The 23,242-nt window shown below is 50.4% G+C and overlaps 9 protein-coding genes across 9 annotated transcripts; 2 read left to right on the plus strand and 7 right to left on the minus strand.

Annotated features, from left to right (window-relative positions):
• Window positions 1-397: 397 nt before the first annotated feature.
• On the minus strand, window positions 398-3,352 carry BBBOND_0110830 (hypothetical protein; the record flags this gene model as incomplete). Its single annotated transcript, XM_012911518.1, has 1 exon — window positions 398-3,352. The coding sequence occupies one exon, from the start codon at window positions 3,350-3,352 to the stop codon at window positions 398-400; it is 2,955 nt and encodes a 984-aa protein (XP_012766972.1).
• Window positions 3,353-3,505: 153 nt separating this feature from the next.
• BBBOND_0110840 (hypothetical protein) lies at window positions 3,506-5,016 on the plus strand (the record flags this gene model as incomplete). The annotated part of the gene is made up of 4 exons (XM_012911519.1): window positions 3,506-4,326; window positions 4,366-4,719; window positions 4,843-4,906; window positions 4,951-5,016. 4 exons carry the CDS (start codon window positions 3,506-3,508, stop codon window positions 5,014-5,016), a joined length of 1,305 nt encoding a protein of 434 aa, XP_012766973.1.
• A 36-nt stretch (window positions 5,017-5,052) lies between these two features.
• BBBOND_0110850 (hypothetical protein, conserved) lies at window positions 5,053-5,603 on the plus strand (the record flags this gene model as incomplete). Its single annotated transcript, XM_012911520.1, has 2 exons — window positions 5,053-5,436; window positions 5,472-5,603. The coding sequence occupies 2 exons, from the start codon at window positions 5,053-5,055 to the stop codon at window positions 5,601-5,603; spliced, it is 516 nt and encodes a 171-aa protein (XP_012766974.1).
• A 34-nt stretch (window positions 5,604-5,637) lies between these two features.
• BBBOND_0110860 (HAD superfamily hydrolase, putative) lies at window positions 5,638-6,602 on the minus strand (the record flags this gene model as incomplete). The annotated part of the gene is made up of 2 exons (XM_012911521.1): window positions 5,638-6,332; window positions 6,368-6,602. 2 exons carry the CDS (start codon window positions 6,600-6,602, stop codon window positions 5,638-5,640), a joined length of 930 nt encoding a protein of 309 aa, XP_012766975.1.
• Window positions 6,603-7,442: 840 nt separating this feature from the next.
• BBBOND_0110870 (HAD superfamily hydrolase, putative) lies at window positions 7,443-8,333 on the minus strand (the record flags this gene model as incomplete). The annotated part of the gene is made up of 2 exons (XM_012911522.1): window positions 7,443-8,134; window positions 8,171-8,333. 2 exons carry the CDS (start codon window positions 8,331-8,333, stop codon window positions 7,443-7,445), a joined length of 855 nt encoding a protein of 284 aa, XP_012766976.1.
• Window positions 8,334-9,827: 1,494 nt separating this feature from the next.
• Window positions 9,828-10,799, minus strand: BBBOND_0110880 (HAD superfamily hydrolase, putative; the record flags this gene model as incomplete). The annotated part of the gene is made up of 1 exon (XM_012911523.1): window positions 9,828-10,799. The coding sequence occupies one exon, from the start codon at window positions 10,797-10,799 to the stop codon at window positions 9,828-9,830; it is 972 nt and encodes a 323-aa protein (XP_012766977.1).
• A 1,254-nt stretch (window positions 10,800-12,053) lies between these two features.
• Window positions 12,054-17,396, minus strand: BBBOND_0110890 (RIBOSOME BINDING PROTEIN-1 domain containing protein, putative; the record flags this gene model as incomplete). Its single annotated transcript, XM_012911524.1, has 1 exon — window positions 12,054-17,396. One exon carries the CDS (start codon window positions 17,394-17,396, stop codon window positions 12,054-12,056), a length of 5,343 nt encoding a protein of 1,780 aa, XP_012766978.1.
• A 484-nt stretch (window positions 17,397-17,880) lies between these two features.
• BBBOND_0110900 (hypothetical protein) lies at window positions 17,881-18,519 on the minus strand (the record flags this gene model as incomplete). The annotated part of the gene is made up of 4 exons (XM_012911525.1): window positions 17,881-17,917; window positions 17,980-18,159; window positions 18,383-18,430; window positions 18,500-18,519. 4 exons carry the CDS (start codon window positions 18,517-18,519, stop codon window positions 17,881-17,883), a joined length of 285 nt encoding a protein of 94 aa, XP_012766979.1.
• A 1,133-nt stretch (window positions 18,520-19,652) lies between these two features.
• Window positions 19,653-22,454, minus strand: BBBOND_0110910 (hypothetical protein; the record flags this gene model as incomplete). The annotated part of the gene is made up of 1 exon (XM_012911526.1): window positions 19,653-22,454. One exon carries the CDS (start codon window positions 22,452-22,454, stop codon window positions 19,653-19,655), a length of 2,802 nt encoding a protein of 933 aa, XP_012766980.1.
• Window positions 22,455-23,242: the final 788 nt, after the last annotated feature.

Consider the following 23,242-nt stretch of genomic DNA (forward strand, 5'->3'; position numbering starts at 1 on the left):
TTGGTTTGTATGTTTAAGTAGTGCTTCTCAGATGTATGCCTCGGCCTGACCCTTGTCTTGATCACCATACAAGTCTTCCGCACTAACTCAGTTCACCATTGCGATTTACACATAGGCCCTATAGGAGTCCTGGCGATCATGAAGCGCACTCTAGACGAAGGCAACTCCGCGGCCAATATTAACCAAATGTCGTACGTTGGCATACGTCGCAACCATCATTACCCAGGCAATCCCAAAAACCAGAGACGCAGGCCGTGCTGCCATACATCCATGAGTTCGACGAAGGTAACAGCGAAACACACGACTAGTAGTCAAATTATGCAGTGCAGAAGCAGCTACTCGACATGCTCGAAGAAGACGACGACTGACTTGCCACTGCAATTAACACGTATTGACTTCAGCCTTGGTCGGCATTTAGTAGAGCTGAGTGCAGTTTTCCATTTCTGTGCGCGGTGCTGCCTCCGAAGCACGCGGCGTAATCCAAAACGGCACTCCGAGCGGCGATGACCGGTGCATCTACGGTAGAAGCGGCACGCTGACCACCGGCCTGGTGGACACAATGCGCAATACGCTGCATGTGTTTGCCAATACGTCGCTGGAGCATTGATGCGTCGTCCAGCACTACCAAGTGACGGTCCGCGAGTGACAGCGCAAGCTCCAGTCTCTGGGCAGTGCTGTGGCGCAATTTAGTCGTACAACATGTGCGGTTCAACACAGATGCCCCTCTTATAGTTACCGACGCGTCTTCTCGATGCCGCTTGATGCACATCGCCACATGCGCAGCATCTCCATCCGATACGCTGGCCGTGGCGGTGGCGCACAGCATGTTAAGCAATGGTGTTATATCTAGCACGGTATGACGACTAGCGAGCAGATAGGAGATGCGCTGCAGGGCCATCTCGTCCAGTGATTCACACCTTAGCGACAGGCAATCCACACACTGCCGAAGGTTCATGCTCGCACAACGGCCGCAGACATCGCCGGTAACACACAAATCCAGAACGCCTCCTAGCGCCACGTGGCTGCGCAGCACTGATAACAGCTGGTCGTGGTTCAAGTTGCGGACGACCACTGGCAATACCCTGGCCAATGCAGGCACCAACAACGCCAGTACGACGCTGTGCTCTGTAGTCGCCTCGCACTTGTCGACCCTCGACTCTGTCGTGATAGACAACGCAGCACCATCGACTCTCTCCCTGATGACGAATGAGACACAACCGGGCACAGGGATATGACGCACTCCTTCATTAACATGCTCCCTAACCAACTCGCATAGGCAGGCGATGTCATGTGGTTGCCATTCAACCGTATTGCTGTTGTTCTGCAATGTCTTTAGGAACGCGGATAACTGGCTCGTAGACAGCATGCCATGCTTCTGCAGCAGACTAAGAGCTCTGACTCGCCCACCAATGCGTACTGAACCATCCCCTAAAACTATAGCGTCAGAAGTTAAAAAGCGATTCAGGACATTCTTTGTGACCCTCGCCTGCTCAGGCATTAACCTGACCGCCACGCCGAGGTCTTTGAGTAGAGAAACAAATTTGTCCATCTGCACCATTAGGTGAATGAGGTGCCTCAACTGGGTCGGAGGCAATGTCGATTCCGAAATTCTCTGCAGCATTGCAAGAGACCACTTACTTAACGTCATCACATGATCATCGCTGCACTGGCCATTGGCAGCGGCGGAAAGAACCATGTAGTAACCAGCCTTAAGCTGCGCGACATTATGATCAATTTTAGCACATGAAATGTCGTCAAAGAATGCGGAGACGAATTTCAGCATATGTCCACGGATAGGAAACAGGTGCGTCGAGTGATGACCATCCATACAACTGATGCGATCTACATGCTTTACAAATGCGACAGCCGAATTCAATATTTTCATATGAGATACTTCCACAGCTTTAAAATCATCTGGGCAATCCTCAATCCCCCTAGCAATAGCCGACGGCCCAGCCGGGCCTGAAGTCACACTTGCGCTACACAGACGTTTCTTTAGGGCTGTCGATCGTACCACCAAGACGCTTGCCGCCTCTAACAACCGACTAAGACCCGCTACACAACCGCTAGATGCCAGTGTACTTGCAAACGATGAAACTGGCATCTTGTCGCACATGCAAGAAAGCATCTCAAAGAAACTACGAACATGGCCGAGAGTCAAGTACACGTTACCTTGCTTCGACAGAGCGCCATGCTGCGTCAGTGGTGACGCAACGTCCTTGACTTCGGTCGAAGACTGTAGTTGTGGGTGTTCGATTGAAGTCGGCTCTTCTTCGTGGTCATAGGCAAGTGGCCTTTCTGTGGCATCTGCGTTACAATCCGCCGCATAGGAATCGTCATTTATACGTTTTGATGACGTGATATCCTTGAATTCGCCATCAGATCGGTGATTTAGCAGCATCAACAGCCTTTTGAAAAGTTTCAGGAGTAGCTTCTCTTCAACTTTAGCAAGCCGATCCCCGTGCTTAAGAATCACGCTCATCGTGCAAAGCGTCCTTAAAAAGTCGAACGAGCATAGTTCCTGCTTTCGCGATTCCATAACCTCCATTAGAAGTTGTGCAACCTCCCTGTTGCATATTGTGGAGCTCGTGTTGAGCAGGTGCCACAGCTTCCACACGCAATCGAGGTCTAATCCGGACGACGGAGAGTCCGCATACCAGACCGCGTGACTGCTTTCATCACCACGACCGTCAATTATATTATCCAAACTCCCTATGTGTCGTTGCGGCTCTAACTTTAGGTCGATAACTCCGCGGCGGAGCTCCCGTTTGGCCGCCGCTGCAACTTTATCAAGCAGCCCAGCTGCAATGCGTTCCACTTTTGACTTCAAAATATGGTCGTGACATCTGAATTGGCACAATCCATGCAGAATCTGGTGCGCAGTATTGAAGTCTAGCTCCCAACGTGAATTCGTAAGCTGACTAATGTGCTTGTCCAGCATTGACCACACCGTGACATCACTGCAACCCTGGCGAATTACATTGCAAACAGCAGCCTTGAAAAGTGAGTTGTCATGCAGCGTACAGTTTTCATTGCGATGCCAAAGGCGGCCCCTGTGTGCATGGAAGCCATTTAATGCGGGAGCGTTTGATCCTTCCGTACAGGGCCAGCGGCTATTCCCGGCGGTCTGCTCAGGTGAGCCACCAGGCTCCAACACATTATAACCCCCTCTACCACTAGCATCCTCCCATCTAGTTGCAACCCTAAGGAGATCTGCTCGTGACTTCGCCTCGACCAAGGCGTGTAAAACAGACACGTGACCCCTAGCCTGTGTCGAGGATTCCGCGGCTGTTGCGCTGGAGAAGGCCTTCGCAGCGCTTATCCCGGCAGACGATCGACTGCCTAATATCATATATGTGCTATAGTTTACTCATTATGTGTAAGGATGCTGCGAACAAACTCCCAGGCTTCGTATCGCAAGGATCTCTCCACACACGGCGGCCACGATCTAGACGTGCACACATCAGAATAATGTAGCTGATTTAGAATGCGTACACGTATATAGATGTATGTTATTGGTTCCTGCTGCGTTGCGGCGGCCGTGATCGTGTCATCGACGCAGCTCTCTGCCGTTTACGCACGCACATCCGACGTCGGAGGCAGCCTTCCTGTTGTGACGGAGGGTTTGATCGGCTGCGCCGATGGATCTGAGGGTGTCAGATGTAGTCCTGAGTCCTCTGAGCAGCCGGGATCGTTGGAAGACCGCGGAATCACGGATGCCCCGGTGACCTTCCGCCAGGCCGACCTTCCTATGTTGTCATCGCTGATAGGTAGGTGCACAGCCTGCACTCGATATACGCGTACAGCGGCCTACGGGGGTCAGGCCATAGCGCTGAATGCAATTTTCACGGCATTGGCGCTGCTGGCACAGCGGCTGCAGGAGCTGCTTGACATCGACACGGGTGCGCTCCTCCTAGGCCGGCTAACTGGGTTGCTAACGGTGACTATCGGCGGATACGCTGCGTACAAGCTCTCCGAGCAGCTGCTGGAGCTCACGCTGGCAGCATTGTCCTCCGGATCTGCATCGCGCACGTGTAAAGAGATCCTTGCGCACTTGCGGAGGCGCGCCAGCCGGTCAATTACGGCGCCACTTGGCGCAATCGCCGCAGTAGGACATGCAGCTCAGACGTGCACGGTGGTTCGAAGTGCCGCTAAGGGGCTGGCGCCACGCCTCACGCCACTGGCTGCAGCCATGCGTGACGTGAGCGGCGTGAGATATGCCCGCGCCGCAGTCCCGTCGTGGCTTTCGTATTCAGACACGAGTGTAAAGGAGGCCGCGGTGATAGCGGCGTACTGCATCTCGACGTTTCTCCTCCTGGGAGGCAGGTGAGTCGAAGCCGGATGCGCGATGATAACCAGCCGCAGCCTGCACTCCTTCACGCCGAGCAACGTTACACATCCCGGTGCTTTCGCAGTGCCTAGCACGTCGCTGTCGGCTGAAGGGTACACATACGCGAACAGGAGACAGAAGCGCGTTATACAGCAGCTTGGTCGCACGTACGGCTGCCACAGCTGCGGCCGGTCCTCGGCTTCCGGCCAGTACATCGCCGACCACCAGCCGCCGTCGGGGGTTATAAAGCGCCGACTTCGGCGGCCGGTGGTGAAGTTGCTCGTCGATCACCACATAGTGCCGCTATCGTTGGTGCGGCCCAGACAGTACTTCTACCCGCAGTGCCCGGCATGCTCAGCAGAGCAGTCGAATGCGGTTCGGACGAACAGGTGAGTTTGGCGCGGTTTGTAATTTTTTTCGTGTGTAAAAACGCTGCGGTAGCCGCTACGGGCCCAGCTGCCTCCATGTGCGTCGCACGCGGCCACGATAGGCGCGTTCTCACAGCTGCGCAGGAAGAAGGTGGTTACACACTACGGTGTATTCAGGCCGTACTACCTCTGTGCAAGCGGATATCTGGTCGGCAGGTAAAGTCTACATGTGTGGGATAGATTCCGTCGCAGGCTGCTGCTAGACACGCGTTGGCGCTTCCCGTGCCCGCCCCGGCGGAAAGCTTTGGTCAGGCCTAGCAACAGGGTAAACGGCGCTTAAAATCTTTCGCCAAAATGCGCCGCCTCCCGGCCCTGTTCGCGCTGCTCTTCGCAGCCCTGCTGGGCGCCAGCGGCGATATCATCTCGGACGAGGACTGTTTCGCCGAAAGCGCCGAGCGCGCCATCGACAAACTATCGCAATCTGGAAACCCAGACTTCTTGGAGGAAGTCAAGGCCTTCAAACACAGCCCGTTTCTGCTCGCGGTGCGCTACTGCCTCGGCCCGGAGGCGTCAAATTCGAGCCAGGACTTCGTCTCCTGCATTCTGTCGTTCAGCTCATGCTCCCGCGGGGGCATGGAGGTAGTGGACTGGGAACTCTGCGCCTGTGACACCTTCTACTGCATTATGCGGGAGTGCGCTCAGCGGTGGCTGGAGGACATGGGCATCTCGGACCTTTCCGTGAGTCACCCTATGTCGTAGCTAAATGTGCGCAGTGCATCAAGCCGTGCCTCGAGAACAACTCTAACTGTATCGTGCGCCAAACCGGTGCCCTGGGCAGGTTGGCGTTACCCCCGGTGAAGGAGAGACGTGGTCCAAACCCCTATGAGACAACACCGATAACTTAATGCTGGGTGCGGCTCAAGCACCGAACCCGGATATTCATTCGCACGGCACGCCGTACACTAGTTTCATTACAGTGTGGAATGCGCCTTCCTCATTAGTCTCGGCGAGTGTGTACTTGGCGAAATCCTGCACGTTCGCCTCCGCATTCTGCACGGCGAACGACAGCTCGCAGAGGCTCATCGCCTCCACGTCGTTCGTGCCGTTGCCAATGAAACCGCAATCCGCACTGGTGACCCCGTAGCTCTCCAGCAGCACCTTTAGGCCCTCAGCCTTCGTAGAAGTGCACGGAGTGACGTCCCAGGCGCCAAAAGATCCCTCCTTCAGGACATAGTCCACGTCGCACTTAACGTGAGGTTGCTGCGTGATGACCTCCTTGTGGTGAACAATCAGGAGTGATATCTTCTTCAGTAGCAGGTCGGCGGGTGTGACCACGGTGGGCGGATCGTGCATATCGACGTCCGCAAGAATCTCTTTCATGCAGCTGGAGTCGTCGCACAGCATGTACGCTCCGTTCATGTCGCAGAACGCCACGTATTTTTCCAGCTGATGCGACACGAGGAACTCACAGAACACCGTCAGGAACTGAGCCCCGAAAACGTTCATCCGCAGCACCGCGCCCGACCCGTCGTACACCACAGCGCCGTTGTGGTACACGCCGGGGTAGCCGCGGTACCCGGTGGAGCGCACAAACTGCTCGTCCAGTACTGCCATCGAGCTCACGTGAGGTCGGCCTGAGGCATTTGACGGACAACACGCATGTACATACCTGTACAAAAAAACACATTGAACCCGGCCTTGAGGGTGTTCGCGAAGGCGGCACGGTTCTTCCTCATTACCTCGGCCTCCGCAGACAGAAACGTGCCGTCAATGTCGACAGCGAAGAGCGCGGGCCGTGGAAGGCGGCGACCGTACGGTGATACATCGCCGACATTGCGGCACAGGTCGTTGCTTGCAACGTTCTGCAGCGGTGGAGCCACTAAACGTTGCACGGCGGTGTCCATTTCAACAACAGGCAGCTGTGGTCACTGCCGGCTACACTACATTCAGATGCGCTCCAAAATATGCAGGGGGAGCCCTGCAAGGCTCCGCGGTATACGTTCAGTTGGCTGTCTATTAAAATATGACATGGTGCTGGCGCAAGAATCCGCCGCCTGACAATGGAGTACGGCAGGGTCTCACACCCCCGACCTGCTCGGCCGCCCTGCCATTTCCATGCAAATTTTGGCCCTTCTGATCGCGTTCGTCCCGTTGAGTGGCCAACGGATATTTGAGTCGCTCGGATCAATGCTCCTCACATCGCGCAAATGTACCACCGCGAACCTCGCGCCGCGACGTTGCTTTAGCAGATGCACGGTGGACCGGGTACAAATCTATACCGTATAGGCAGATCAGCGATGGTATATAACACAAGTGTTTAGGGGTATGCGACTGACGCCATTTTGAGGGAGCCGCGTGTAGCTGGCATAGGCTGCTCATTGTGCTCGGTTGGAATTCACCCAAATTTTTTTAGCGACTAGAGGAGTTCGTGATCGGTTTAGAAAGCACTGGGTTGTCGGGTGTAACGCGGCGATTCCGTACGTTCACCGTAGGCGCCGCTGTGCCTTCGTCGATATCCGCCCGGCTGAGGTCAGGGGAATCCGTCGTTACGCAACTGTAACGCAAACCGTTTGCACTATGTACATATTAGGTTGCTTTAGCAGCTTCTGCAGTTTGTCGGTGGCGTGAGTTGACGGCGCATGTGGAAGGCTGCCGTCGCTCGGAAGCCGTTTATAGCACTGCTCGTCGTAATCACGGAATACGGTAACACGTTGCTGTTTTGTGAAGCGGCTTAAATCTGCCGGCTACTCCACGTTGATTCCGTATAGGAGCTGCGCCATTTTGGCGAATGCGGCCTGGTCGTTGGTCTCCTCGAGCACGTTCTTGGCGGCGGCCTTCACGCTGTCTGACGCGTTACCCACGGCGAACGACCACTGAGAAGCCTGCAGCGCTTCCACGTCGTTAGACCCGTCGCCGATGAACGCGAAGTTACCGCTTTCGGCCAACTCGTGACCCAGCAGCGCCCGGAGCCCCTCCAGCTTGTTCACGCGCGGCGGGTTCACGTCAGTGAGGCCGCACGTTCCGATCTTGCCCATGAAGTCAACATCGGGTACGCCAGGGATGTGGTCCCTGATGTCCTTGTACTTGGACACCATAATCTGCACGATGTTGGACTTCAAGATATCCTCAGCAGAGACCACGTGCAGCTTGGTGTCCAGATCCCAGATTTCGCACATCTTCTGCCAGCACGCCGACTCCTCCACCAGTGCGTACATCTCCGAGGCCGACAGGAAGACCACGATGTGCTCAAGGGATCGGGATTTTACCATGGCGCAGAAGTCGCGCAAAAACGATTCGCTGAACTTCACTTCCTTCACAAGCTCGCCGCGTTCGTTGTACACGGTGGCGCCATTTTGGTAAACACCAGGGTAACCGTTGTACACCCCGTCGGTGGACAGCTCGCCGAGCACGTACTGGGCTACGTGGAGCGGGCGGCCTGCGTAGCATTGGACGACCTTTCATTAACCCGTACCTGTGGCGAATAGCGGACGGTAGCCGCTCTCCAGAAGCTTGCGGAATGCGCGCTTGTTTTTGGTGAAATTCGCGACATCGTGGGTGTGGAACGTGTTGTCCACATCGATGCCGATGTATTTCGGAGGGTCGCTGGGAGGAACGAACGTAGATGTCGACGACATTGTGTAGTAAGCAGGTTTTGATATGTAATGCTCGCTATGGCACGGTGGTCTACTCAGCGACTTCCTTGTGATCAGGCACACACGAGATCCGCGCCACACCAGAAGTACGCTTCAACAAATAACCTGGTATGCGGATTCAGGCGTGTTTGTTAACGTCTGCAGTGTCAAGGTTGCATTAGATAAATTTGTCAGGGTCATGTTGATTTTTTGCACAGTACGTGTGCGCGGGTGGCTTTGATGTCTAAGTTCAGCGCAAATGTGTTTACTGGATGCATTTGAATCTAGGGAGCGCGGTGCTTAATTCGCGCAATGATCAGATTACGATGTACGTGCCAAGTGTTGGTCTGTCTTAACCATCTGTGATCTCGCATGATGATGATGTCGCTCATGAGACTCACACATCCGTCGCATCGTAACATCTGCTGCACGGGTTTACAATGACATCTGTGGCACATAGTATAGTTAGGTATGCGTGTTAATTGATGTTCTTATTGTTTACAAGCGGCGGTCGTATGTGCAACCAAAGCCGAGCCTGAAAGGCGATAAAGTTGATGCCAGGTTGACAAACATGGTTCTTCCACATTAAAGGTGAATTTTTCATCGTCTTTCAACCAGTTGCAACACCGCTGCGACGCAATGCTTACGCGAATGCGGTACCTTCTAGGCTGGTGGCCGATGCGTCCTTCACTAGGCCTGTACAGCCACTATCCCTGCTGCTTTATGTATCCAGGGAGAATAACTGGTGTCATGTGTATCCGCGTGATCGCAAAGGTACTGGAAAACGCGGCGTTGTGATCATGCCCGGTACATGTGAAACTCCGTGGTATTCCATATGATTCAGCAACCTAGTTTTCCCCGCTGCCAGTGCAGGACGCTGCTGCTTTCTGTACGACCTCCTTAACCGTAATATAACCCAACGCCATCACACAGGGAGGCACGTCCGCGTAAGCGTCGCAGCTGTAGATGTTAAGAAGACCCTGCGAAATGAACTCGCTGGCAGGACCGCAACAGTCGCTGGTAACGTACGCTTGCAGAAAGGATTAGGGAGACGTAGTTTTCATGTAGAAACCACAGCTACATCCGGCTCTCAGGGTAAAACGGCACATCGTATCGCTATCATGACACAGGCTAACCTCGCAATGCCGCACAAGTCAGCCTTATAGCCAAATTAGACAGACGCTCAGGCGACAATAGCCGGATCCGCAAGAGTGCAGCGCGAAATGACAACACAGAAACAGGAAATACATGCATTTAAACATGAATTTATAGGGGGGTCCATCATAGGTTCGAGTACGCCGGATGCCTACGTCTATATGCAAGGAAGACTACATTAGACCGTGGAAGAATGAGATGCCAGTTGAAGACATCGATCGGATACTTGCTTGCATCTAATGAAGTTGCAGAACGCGCCTCCCAGCATACCAGAGCCAAAGGCCAAAGTTACCACAAAAACTTAATCGCGCAATCCTAGAATGCGCTTAACCGAATATCCATTTAAATCTTGATACCGTAGACCTTCTGCATGGCCTTGGCGAAAGCGGCCTCGTCGCAGGTCTCCTCAAGGGTGATGTGGGCGGCGGCAATGGCAGCGGGGACGGCGTTACCGACGGCAATGGAAGGAGTGGTGGACTCCAACATGTCAATGTCGTTCAAACCGTCACCAATGGAACCACAGTCGCTGGGCTCAGCACCGTAGTAAGCCAAGAGGGCCCTGATGGAGTCGGCCTTGGAGGCGTTGATGTCAGAAACCTGGGTGAATCCGTGGGGGAGGGGAAGCAGGCTGTAGTTGCTGCTGGGGTCGTAGGTACCCTCGACGCTGCTGACCTCAGAACCTTCCTCAGCGTTCTGGCTGAAGATGGAGTTGAAGACCTCGTTCACGTTGTTGACAATGACGTTGTACACACGGCGCTTCTTGAGCTCCTCAACGCTGATGATGGGGATCTTGTTGGTGGAAAGGTAAGCCTTGAAGACGGCCTGGGCCTTCTCGCTGAACTTGCAGATGGTCAGGACCTCGTCGGCGGTCTGGAAGACGGGCATGAACTTGTTGCACTCGTCCTTGGTGGCCATGGCGACCTGCTCAAGGAACTCGGGGGTCAATGGGCGCTCGTCAATGATGCGGCCCTGGTCGTCGTAGGTGAGGGCACCGTCAAGGTAGACACCGGGGTTACCGTTGTAGCCCATGGCGCGGTAGGCATCAGCACCGAACAAGTTGCGGGCAGAGCCGGGGCTGCGGCCAGTGCAGAAGAAGAGGGTGTGGCCAGCGTTCAAGGCCATGCGGAAGGCAGCGATGTTCTTCTTCATGGCAGCCTTCTGGGGGGTGGCGAAGGTACCGTCAATGTCGACAGCGAAGTAGTTCGGCTGCCTGGTGAGGGCGGGGTGCCTCCTGAGGGACTTCTCCTTAGCGTTGACACCGCAGAGGGCGGCAGCACCGACCAGGGCGGTGAAAAGAGCAACGACACCGTTCATTTCGACGACTTCGTAAGGATAACGCGTAACCTTAAATAAACTGCGAAGAATCTCACAGTTTCGTGTCTTAGGCGACGAAAGAAGCGCAATTAATTGCAGACTTCACGACGAGGTGATTTGGGAGTTACCGGTTAAATGTATTAGCAGCAGCCACGTGGATCAGCCCCAAACGCGTGCGTAGTGGGGATCGTGTTACTCATCATACATGCATGATGGGGATGTTCTAGAATCTGTCACGGACAGGGAGACTGCGGCGCACACGCGTCCCTGACACGTCGCTGCCGAAACTCCCGAGCGTCATTGATATGCGTCATACGATCTCATAAAACAGTTGAAGCTGTTAGGTATTTGCGCGCTACCGTGTGGGAAAGGTGACACACCGCGGCGTGACATAAGATACGGCGGACCATTACATGTCACACTTTATCGTGACCGATCCATGTACAATCGTGCGCGTGCCATTTGCTAACAATTTGAAGTGCATGATCGTCAATGGAAGACATAAGATCGTGCCGTGTAAATGGTCGAAACATATGACCAGTTCGCTGCCTCTCACGCGCCCTGTTAAAAATTAATTGTTCTATTCGCATCGTCATGACGATCCTATTTCATCTGCACAGCGCTTATTTAAAATGTATTTCGCCGCCGGTCTGTCTAAAAGAGTGGCCCGTATCGCGTCAGCTTCCTGCAGTTGTCTGCCTTGCGCTCCTGCGGCTGGCGTTCGTGCGCGTGTCGCAGTGTGTGATTTGTCTCGCTGCGGTTCCGGGCTTATATGTATCGAATTGGTTGCATGAGCCCTCCTCTGGGCGTTCCACGGTCGTGTGTGGGCGCTGCAAGCGGGGCTTACGCGTAGTACACTGTTTTCTTAGGGACACATAGACCAAGGCATGCGTTGTTCCACAGTATAGTGCACGACACGTGGCGATGTTGTCGGTGCGTATTGCGCTTTATGTCGGCTACGATGGCCACTGCCTGTGCAGTGGAGGCTACTGTGGGTCTACTGTCTCAAGCTCACGTTTAGCTCCTCTTTTTAACTTATGTAACGCGCTATGTGATTGCGTTGGTCGGGGGGAGGTTGGTGTTCGCGTTTGCCGCGCTACCTCATCGTGCTGTTTGTGTCAATTGCGTGATACACGCCATCCACTTGCCGTCACGGCATGGTACCGGCGACATTCACTGCCAAGTGATGCAGATTGCTTACAATGCAACTAGTAACCCAATAACTAAAGCGTAACTCGCATAGCATGGCGTTAATCAGCCATCGACATTGATGTCCAAGCACCCACCCTCCCGTAGCGTTATCCAGGTGGGATGACATAGTCTGCCAACGGGTGGCCTACAACTCAACAACCCAGCCAACCTACATCTTAACGCGGTGGCTACATCGTGTAATGAAATGGACATTAGATCACGTTGAATGGACAGTGAATTGAGTTCGTTCGGATCGGACCCGTGTAACTCTATACCGAAATTGTGGAAGTACGACACAAGCTCCCCGGTTGTCCGCGGCGTCCGCCTGGTGAGGCAGTTGAGGTAGGAGGACAGCGTCAGCAGAGGGTTATCGCCGCCGCAGCTAGGAGTGAGGATGGTGGAAAGGGTGATGCCATTTTCCGATTTCTCAGGTAAATCATCCTTCCTGAATCCCATCCTGACGCGGCTCTTGAGGCAAGCGTTGCAAGGGTCGAAGGGGTGAGTCTCGAAGGTGGAGTCCCAGCCGTCAGTCAGGAAGGAGTGGAGGGGGGACGATGTCTTGATGTCACTGCCATATTTAGAATCCTGCCAACCACCAAGGGATTTACCTCGTTTACACTGCGCCTTCAGGAACGCCAACTGGTGGCAGCAGGCGTAGACGTAGTCACGCAGCTGGCAGAGGAGACAGGCGGGGTCGGAGGAATAATGAAGCTGACTATATACTGATTTGAAGTTGAAATTGGAAAACGCTTTGAAGTCATTGTTATGGGTAATCTTGTAGATAACGGTGGCCGAGTAGAGAGACGCTTCTGTCAGCTTATCGGCGACATGGGAACTGTTCAGGTTGTAAGGATCTCTGGTGACCTCGAGGGCATCTGGCATATCAAAGACATTCTTGTTAGCATTCTTTAGAAGGCACTCAACATACTCAGTAATCATCCCAATGAATCCATACGTATTCAATCCAACAAACCAGTAAAGCATTTCCCGAACGGTTCTGGGCGGGGGCAGATGGTCGGTGTCTGGGGAAGGGGAGGCAGGTGGAGGGGGTGTATCAGTTGAAGAAGTGTCAACGGACCAAGGGTTTTGGCATTCATCTGTGCTAAATGGGTTAATTACGCGTTCATCTGCCTCCCTTGGAGAGTCACGTGGCATCCCGGGATCTTCATACCCTTCAAGTCCGATACGTTCCGGCGCAAAGTTCAGATCCAAATTAGTGTTAGGCAGGCCTGAGAAGCCTTCGTCCTCTGGAGGTTTGAACTCGTCTTTAAGGATATCGGCCGTGTTGGCGTAAGGGTCATCTAGGTCCACGTCGTTAAAAGTGCGATCGCCATGGTGAGCTAGCTCTATGGACAGGCCGATTTCGGGGTCTACTTTACGTACAGTGCGTTTCGGGAATTCTATTTGGAATCCCATGGTTGGTTGTGGCTCAGTGAGGAACGTATCTCTAGGAATCGGCGAGGATGGCAATTCGGCGTCTGGGACGGGGGATCCGCCAAACATGGATTGTGGAACTGGGCGTTCTATCTCCTGTAATACGGGAACATTGGTATCGGCTTTTGATGAATTTGTTAGACTGGTGCTGGAGATATTCAAAAATTTGGCCATTGATGGATCGTCAAATGTTTGAGTGGTAATAGGGACGTGTCGAAGGATGGGAGGATGCTTATGTGCTGGCATAGCAATACCTGTTGGTTTCATACGAATAGGTTTTGTAAGCCGTGTAGGCGCCGGAAGCAATTGCATGGCTGATGTGCTAGGAATCTTGGGTGGTTTTATCGGGTGGCCCATTGTAATAGCATTAAATGCAGGAGATTGTAGCGTCATAGACTTCGGTATGCCTTTGGACTCTGCTGTAGCATCTCCTATTGCCTGGGTGATCTGTGGCTCTGGTTCGACATGGTCCACGACAGTTGCTGTAACATCTGAAAATTTCATCCTAGCGCCATCGCTCAACTTCATCACGTCAAAAGATGATGAATCAATAGTATGCCCTTTTGGTATGTTCGTCTGAATACCGCCTACAGATAACTCTTGAGTACCGTATATTCGTCGTTTCGTCCATTCTGCCTCCTCATCCTTCGGTTTCTGGATCCAGTCCTTTGCAACTTGAAGAAGTTTGCGCTGCTCCATTTGATCTTTGTAGTTTTGATACTGATTCAAATTTCGCCGCGCCGCTTCATATTGTTCTTGCATAATCCTTTTCCTCGGCGAGTCTTGCGACACAACTGTGCCGACGACCGGATTCAAAGTGTACAAATGGTGATCTACAAAAGCAGGTGGATACCGTATTGTATCGATTGCATTGCCTTCAATAGCGTGCGGTAAAGATTGCGCCTTTTGTATAAATTCGTCTTGGTCCTTTCGGGCTTCGTCTAATCGTTGTTGCAACGCTTTAGCGTCTGCTTCTCTCTGCAAATTTGCAATTCCAAGACGTTTTATGGCATCGTTATACTTAGAATCTTGTATCATTCGTTCGGCTTCTTTGTCTGCATCATCTTTCAATTTTTTCTGTCCTTCATTTACATCGACCGAAACCTTCTGAAGAACTCTATTCATACGATATCTTTTTTCAGCATCACGCTTCTGTTCTTCAATAAGCTTGCTGTAATCTCTATCTAATTTGCGGTCGCTCAACCCATCCTGTAGAGCTTTTTTCCAATCTTCCACGGAATTGGTAATGAAAGGATCGGGTGGGGTCTCGCCATTTGTAAACCACGATGGAACATAGTTGTCTTCCTCTATTGATTCGCCACCGAGATATATAGGACCGTCAACGTCTTGAAAACCTATGTCCCCATACCGCCTACCTCTCCCTTCTCCGGGTTCATAGTAACCACGTCCATTACTATTACGGCCACCGGTATTCTGACCGGAATGCCCGAGATCAGAACGGCTGGGCTGCCTTGGAATGGTGGAGGGTGTGGATGTTGGCGGATAATCACCAACGTTCTGCTTCTCTAATTTTTTGTTCCGCTGCAATCGGTGTTTGGCATCGGGATCTTGTACATTGTTTTCTATTTCTTCTACGTATTTCTGCTGTTGGAATTTCCATATGTCTTCTGCAGTATCTTTCAATGTTTCTTCAAGTTTCTTGGCGGCCTGCTTCCTCTTATGCTGTTGCTTCGCCGCATAATTATCCAACTGCCTCTGGACTGTTCCTTCTTGTTTCTGTTTTTCCCATTGCTGTTCTGCAGCTATCTGTTGCATTATAAGATCAGAGCCATTATCATAATCGTCTGGGACCATTGTTCCCACTAATCCACCAAGGTCGGTTGCGCGGGTTGAAGAAAAAACATTCTGCCCATCTAGATATGGCATGCTAATTTGCCGGTCGAGTATGCTTTTCTCATATGCTGCTTGCTTTCTACGTTCATCTTCTTCCAGTCTGCGCGTTTCTGCTGCTTTTTGCAATCTAAGTTTTTCTTTATCTTGCTCTCTTATCTGTGCCATCTTCCTATCATATTCATTCTTGTCTTTATCCCACTTTTCGTGTATTTGCTGTTGTGCGGAGAGATCCCATTTTTTGTCATTTCTGGGACAATACTTTCCGTATCCTGACCCAAAATTATAAGATATGGCACCAGGGCACGTGGTCGAATTCCCAGAACTATCACTGCCTGGTCGCTCACCTCCTCCAGCTCCACCGCCACCTGAACCGGAACTCGGCCCAGATGCCGTGTTACTGTCACTCGCACCTGAATGTGCTCCCTCCGCCTTCTTGCCCTGGTTCTGTGCTCCCTCCGCCTTCTTGCCCTGGTTCTGTGCTCCCTCCGCCTTCTTGCCCTGGTTCTGTGCACCCTCCGCTTTCTTGCCCTGGTTCTGTGCACCCTCCGCTTTCTTGCCCTGGTTCTGTGCACCCTCCGCCTTCTTGCCCTGGTTCTGTGCTCCCTCCGCTTTCTTACCCTGAGTTTGATCATTGCCATCAACAGCACTCTGAGCTTTAGTGGCAGTCGGCTTCGCCGCCTCGGCCTTTGTGACCACAGATTTGGCGGCTTCGGTTTTGGTGTCGGCAGGTGGATCGTCTTCATCCTGCAACGGTTCATCTGCTTCATCCTCGGACTCTACATCAGACTCAGCTTCAGACTTTTCAGCTGGAGGCTGAGGCACGCCGTCTTTAGGCTCATCCGGTTGTCTTTCTTTATTTTTTTTTAGCTTACAGATATCACCATTCAAAATGTTCACAAGCTCATTCAATCCTTTACTCTTTTCTTTAAGCACCTTGATTACACCATCCCAATTCTCGTTCAAAATCTGAAACCTATTGCTTCCCGTTCCAGCGTCGTGACCATAAAAAGTGAATCCGTACGGAAAAAAGTTCTTGTTGAAATATTTAGTAAGTGCTGTTCTATCTTTCGTAGCCAGGGCATTACGATTAAATAATCTTTCATTCACTCTAACATTTGTCCTAAAAGAACTAATATTATCCAAATTCTTTATCACCTCACTTAAATTTGTTCTAAACCAACTAGCCATCTTCTTAGCAATGGATTGTTTACTGAGTTTGTCAAGATCCCGCGCATATCCAGTAAAAGAAAAATGCTTCTGTTTGAAAATTTTCTCAAGAGGCCCTATGAGTCCAGCACAATGTGCTTTTAATTTTTCCCACTCAATACATTTATCTTTCGAATATAGATGGCCTTTAAAATCTTGCTCATCTCTCACCTCTGCAAATATTCTGCAAAAGTCTCGCACCAAGCGAATAGCGTTGGCTACGTTTGGAATTTGTGTTCCAGACGTTGACAACACAGTCGTGGAATAAACATCGAGGAAAAGATTGTTAGCATTAGTATTCTTGTCCAATATTTTTTGAAGGTCACCTGCCATATCAGTACCGTTGCGATAACCCTGTCCCATGGGGTACCTATAGCCTATTTTTAGCTCACTGAGCTCAAATCCTCCAGGTATAACACCGTATACATTGTTACTCTTTGCAACTAGATATTTATCAATATCAGTAACAAGGTTCATAAGTGCATCTAACCGCATACCAATTGTAGCGTACATTGAAACCACTCCAACTTCCTTATCCGCCCACCCCCCTCCGCCAAGCGCAGCAAAGTTTCGGTCCACATGGTATCGCAAAAAGTAGAACGCGGATAAAATTTGTGGAATACATGCCAAGAGGGCATTAAGGGCGGGTTTGGTTTTTTTTTCGCCAGTATAACTGCCACGTGGAGAAGTGCATAACTTCTTATGAAAGACTGACAGGTTATTAAGAAATTGGGACAACGCGATTTCAATTTGCGTTTGATCAACACCTTCATATTTATCTTTAAGGAGTCTATACAGTCTATTTGCCACCTGACTTCTAACAACGCTACGTTTACGATCATTCAGCCACTCCAAGAATTCCAAGCACTCTTTGAGAGTCTTGAAATCAGGAACGCTACCCTTAGCCGCCATCCTATCCACTTCCAGTCACCCACTAACCCACCCTTACAAAACTTCACCACTAGCCTCCAGGACTATGTGAACTGGGAAACACTACAGTGATCACACCTCTAAGGTGACGCCGCTTAATACAGCATGGCAGACAACTAAGTGTGCTCGGTGAAAGGGCTACGAAGTAAGACGCTGAATAACACCAATACGCATCATACTGTAACAATGACGCACCTAAACCATATTGCAAAATCCATGAACCATCACAAGAATCCTATAGACATACCACTCACCAGAGGAGGGAAGGCGACAAGGCAGGGCAGCCATGCTGGAGTGAGGAGGTGGAGCGTGGTATCGAGGTGGTATTAACAGTAGGGATTGTGGGTGTAAATGGAGCAGTAAAAACAGACATTTGATTAGACCTTAGGTGAGGCGGTATGTCAGCTGCTCGGCCAGTAACTAGCTCAGGTACTTGGTCACCACTTTGGTCAGGTGCTAGGTCACCTCACTGCTCATGTGATTTGTCATCAACGCAATCGTTACTGTCTAGACATTAGATGTCAGTTGGCAGTTAAGTTATTCTGCTTAGCTGCGCAGTAGATACCGCACCCTGTGGAACGGCCGGATGCGGAAGTAGATCATGACACAGATGACGACGATGATGAGGGCGACGGGGACGATGATGTAAGGGGCGGGGTTGGAGGGAGAGGTAGATGGTGGACCGGTGTGAGGATCTGCACGGGGGGGAGAGGCGGCACGGGAGGAAGAAGAGCCACGCTGTGGACTGGGGGAATCAGGGGAACGATATACTTTTATGCGTTTCGCGACACAACAGTTACATTGACACCTGGTGTCACATTGTTTACATCTCACATGATCGCACTGCTCTACTCCACTCATGAGCGAAAGTCGAAACTTAGCGCATCGAAGACAATATTGCTCACATCCTCCACAACACCACGGACAACAATAACATTTAGTTAAGGTACAGGTTGTCTTACACTTACACGGCGGAGTATAGCTCATCTTCCCCTCTCCCTCCCAGTCCCCTCAAACTGCAAACATATATCAATCACCTAAGCAACGCACTCACCAACCTGCAACCATGAACCACGTGCCCTTACCGCTGCAACTGCCAGCCCATTCTTGCAGGGCCAGTCCATTGACACCCGTATGCCGGCAGCTATACCACAGCCGCGTGTCATGCAGTACAGAGATAGCAGTCCCATAGGGAGGGTATATGTAGATTGCTTACCTTGCCTCACATATACCTGAGCAAGTGTATTGCAGGTTCTTAGACCCCAAAAGAATAGACGAGCTTTATTCATCACTGCCCATGTTGCATTCGTGATGGATCATTAAAATGATTGCGATGCCGCTGGATTATTGGCCCCACCTGTCATCCGGCACGCATGTTATGCTACCAAAAACAACGCGTCGCACTTCAGTAGGCTATTTAGTTTTCTCAACTTAGATATGATAGAAATACTATCCATAGCGTCTCACATAACGTTTTGTTGTTAATTCTGTATCACTCAATGTTACACTGAACTTCAAATCCCAACGGTGATGGTGTCTAACCCCCTGCTGAACTGGGATTTCCCGAACGCTGTTCACCTGCTTCGGCGACTAACCCCTTTTCCACCATGTTTGTCTTCTTATTACTGATTAACAACCCAACATGAGCAATCATGTTTTCTTGTTGCCCATCCCATCAATCTGTGGGCTGTCACTGAGCTGGGCAGCACCTATACAGTCGCAATTTGCATTTACCAATGTGACTTACTGCAACATTACATAACATCACATAGAGTCTATAGTGAGCATCTGACGATGAATTAAGGCAGTAGGCGTGTGTTTCGCAACCCATTGTTCGACACGGCCAAACACCGAATGGTGGTCGCTCATCAACATTGGTGAAATAAGTGTCGTCCGTCGCTAAGCACCACGTATTACTCATTGCTACGTATTAAGGACGTTGTCAGTTTTTGGAATTGTGACCATACAGGGAAACGGTAGCAGCCCACCTTCCCAATGTATACAGGAGAAAGTGTATAACGAAGAAGTGAGACGTATTTTCATTTCAATCTACTAACCAGGCATTATGTTTTACACAGAAGTTATAATGACTAAAAAATGCTATTGGATTTGCAACTACAGGAATTTCAACAAAAACCTATGATGCCACTGGAGACACAAACCAACATAACGACCAACATGCACTATGACAATTAAAGTGGCTAATTGCCAAACAAGTTATCACACCATAGTTACCAATTACTTGGCGTAGTAGTTCTCGATCTGGATGGTGGATAAAATGACCCCCTTGATGGTGACGCAGCGACACTCCAACGGCGGCGTCTGGCGCAGCGTTTCGCCGGGTCCAATGAGTTCACTGTCGAACCGCAGTATAACAAAGTGATTACTCCGAGATGCTACAAACGACTTGCTGACATAGCTTACGTTCTTCACTTCACCGTTCACCCAGATCTGGTCGAAGCAGTTGGGTGGGTCCAGGACGTACGGTGCTGGGCAGTAGAACGCCGCTTCTTTAGCATTCTGAATGTCGATCTTGCAACCGATTTGTCGTCCGGAAGCGTCGTACAGTTGGGGTGTCTCAGGTTTAAACAGCTCATCCGATTCGTAAGTAACTCCGCAGCCTTGCATGTACGGGTCAGTGGTTTCGACGTGTATCTCAACGACGTGCCACGTGTATCTTACCGATGATCGTACGATATTGCCAGTCGACGGCGAGGATACTTCACTATTGATAGTGATAAAATCTGACGGTTTAGGATATTTACCGCAGACAAAAGTCATGGGCACAAAATCTATGTGAATCGGATTCTTAGATATAATAATGCCGCCTCTATTTGATTTGAAGCCCAATTCATGGACGGCAGGCGTTGACATCATTGTATGGACTTCGAAGCCACCTGGGGTAGTAGCAAGTGAATCGCTGTGCGACGTGTGAACTAGCGCAGACCTATCTGCCATATAATTTGCAGTATAATGATGATACTCATGCAGTCGTGGCAGCCACATTGGTCGTATCCTCAAGTTATTTGAATCGTACTGCGCCTCACGTTCAATATTACAGCTTATGATCAACGAGGTGCCTACATGCAGTGTTATGGGCACCCGTGGGATATACTGTATCATAAGCAATTCGGGTGGGGTAGTTCGGCCACCTGGCAATCCTAGTTCACTCAAAGGCACCAGCATATGGGTAACTAAAATTTTGGGTGCATCTTTGTGACGTACGGTGTACGTTTTACGGTCGCTTAGACTCTGATCGAATACTATTCTAGATTTTTCGTATCCTCGTTTATCGACGCAGACGCAAGCATAGCTGAAGGGTCTATTATTTCGAAAGTCAAGTCTTAATAACTGAAATCCAAGGATACGCTTCATCATCACTGTCTTCAAAGATCCAGCAAGTGGCGTGATGCGATTGGATTTAAGATCGTATCCCGTGGAGTCACAATTATCTGGCATGAGCACTTCGTCCGGTAGGCAGTGTATACCAGCCCACAAAATGCTCGATTGTTTGTTGTATGTGCACTCGTATGTTTGTCCAATAGTGTTACTCCACCGTTTAGTTGAGCAATACATTTTGCTGATTTCCGAATCGAATACTTTATGTGACGCACGGTCGCAACCAACCGTCTTGTAGTGATGTGTAAATGCGAATGACACATTCACTACAGCGCGAATATTATCAAATACGTAGTTGTTGATCGCCTTCAATGTCCAATGATAAAAAAACAAATTCAATCCCCTTATTAACGTAAGCGGCTTGTTTTCACGGTATTTCAGTTTTATCTCTCCTCGTGAAATATTGGAAGCATCCCACTCAAGGGCATCGCCAGCGATTACCTTATGGTAGATTACGTCTCTGTAAATATCATCATAAATTGTTGTAAGTTGTCTCAGCGTCATCAGGTTTTTCGGCCGGAATTCAGTTTTGAATAAATAATTAGGAGGAGTGCGAGAGCGTATAGATACTGGTGAATCTTTTTGAGAGGGGTCGGTGTCGCCATTTTCTATAGGGAATCTTATTGTCAATGTGCTGCCTGGGTGTAACACTACAGAGCACCAAGGGCCACGTATTGGGTGTATACGGTGGCGAAATATTTTGCTTGCGATATCGCAGACGTAGTCAGTTTTAGACCGTAGCTCCATCCTGGCCTTCACGCGGGATGTTTCTGGATCGACGCACTTGCATTCCCCATTGAATGGCGGGAATGCTAATTTCTGAAAATATTGCGCCACCACCCAAGGTCGATGATGATCAAAACTCCAATAGAAATGTGGTCTATGGGGAATCGTGATTTTACCGTCCGTGTCCAAGAGGGACTTCATGCAATCCGCGGGTTCAATTCGGCCTTCGCAAACAAATCCGATGCGAGCATTCGACATAGGGTCTACTACACATGATCGCGTACCAGTAACGGGATCCACGGTAACTTCATAATCCGCATTAAACAGTGGCGAAAGTCGGCTGCCACAACCTTGAAGAGGCAGATGCGTCTCGCCTCTGTACAAGAAGAATATACCCAGACCCTTTCCAATTACCCCCAATTCATGAGCCAATGGTGTTACAGAGTTCCAAAGTAGTTGCCTCATTTGTGTGACACTCTCTAGTCGGTCCAGGTGACGCTGCAATATATCTGACAAGAACAAATCTCGGGGCCCACAGATGAATATCAGACGACGCTCGTTGATGACGTAGAATTCATTCCTTGGTATGTCGAAGTGCAGGCGACTTTGCGACGGATTGGATTGCACTGTAACAAATTCAACAGGCCTATCAGTGACGACAACTTCCGCAATAGCGACGGAACGAATTTTGCCATTGCCACCAACGTATGCGTTATGATAACCGTTCTCAATCTTTGTAGGTTGTGGATGCCAGACGTATTCGGTGTTGTTGACTACGCGTGGACATATGACAGGTGGGAATTCAGAGAATTCGAAATATGTGTGGCAGCTAACGATGGCGTTGTTGCTCAGCAAGTCGTGTGGATCTCCGAAGTCACAGATGAACGTCTCAATGGGCCGGAAAGAATACAGCATTGTTGCGCATAACGCCAACATAAATTTCATTACGATGGGACGTCCCATTCTGATTAACGGTGTGGCGTGGCACAGTCAAAGGTCTATCGTGTATCTATAGCTTCTTTGGTAAACCAAAGCATTTCAATGGTATGAAAAAATTGCCTACGTTATCCCAATATATGAGAAACACATCAATATTTTATTGTGAGCGCAAGTGGTTGTCCAAGTATCGCGGCAATTGTGTGTCTGGTTGCGTAGGAATTTTCTCCAGCGTCGCCAGCTGCGATTTTCACCAGAGCAGGCCATAATATGCGGTACGAAATTGTATGTTACGTGTTGTAATTGTTATAAACCCATCGTATTTGCCATAATACCCGCATTAACATTATTGCATCAATGCACGGATGAAACGTGCCGCGTTTGATTCTCGAAAGCGCGCCATACCCATTGTTGAGATTGCGATTAGCAACCGCGACAATTTCGTGTCGGCTGAGACATACATTATAAACATCTCTCAAGAAGTGGTGAAGAACGTGATTGGGAGGCTCTGCGCTAGCAGATAAGCTTCTAGCTGGTCTCAAGCGATGACTTGCGACGGCGTTGTGTGCACATACCATACTACGCATAGACACCAGTTTGGCAAGCGTAAACACGCGTGAATACGGACATACCTATCGCCGCATTATGAAAATCTCCCGTTTAATGAATTGGTTACACGACAAACCAGTTCTAGGATGAATATTCGCAAGGTCCGAGGGACAGGCTAGACACCTAGCACACCCAGCCCACCTAACAGCACACACCTA

The sequence above is a fragment of the Babesia bigemina genome (genome assembly GCF_000981445.1).
Source record: "Babesia bigemina genome assembly Bbig001, chromosome : I".
Lineage (NCBI taxonomy): Eukaryota > Apicomplexa > Aconoidasida > Piroplasmida > Babesiidae > Babesia > Babesia bigemina.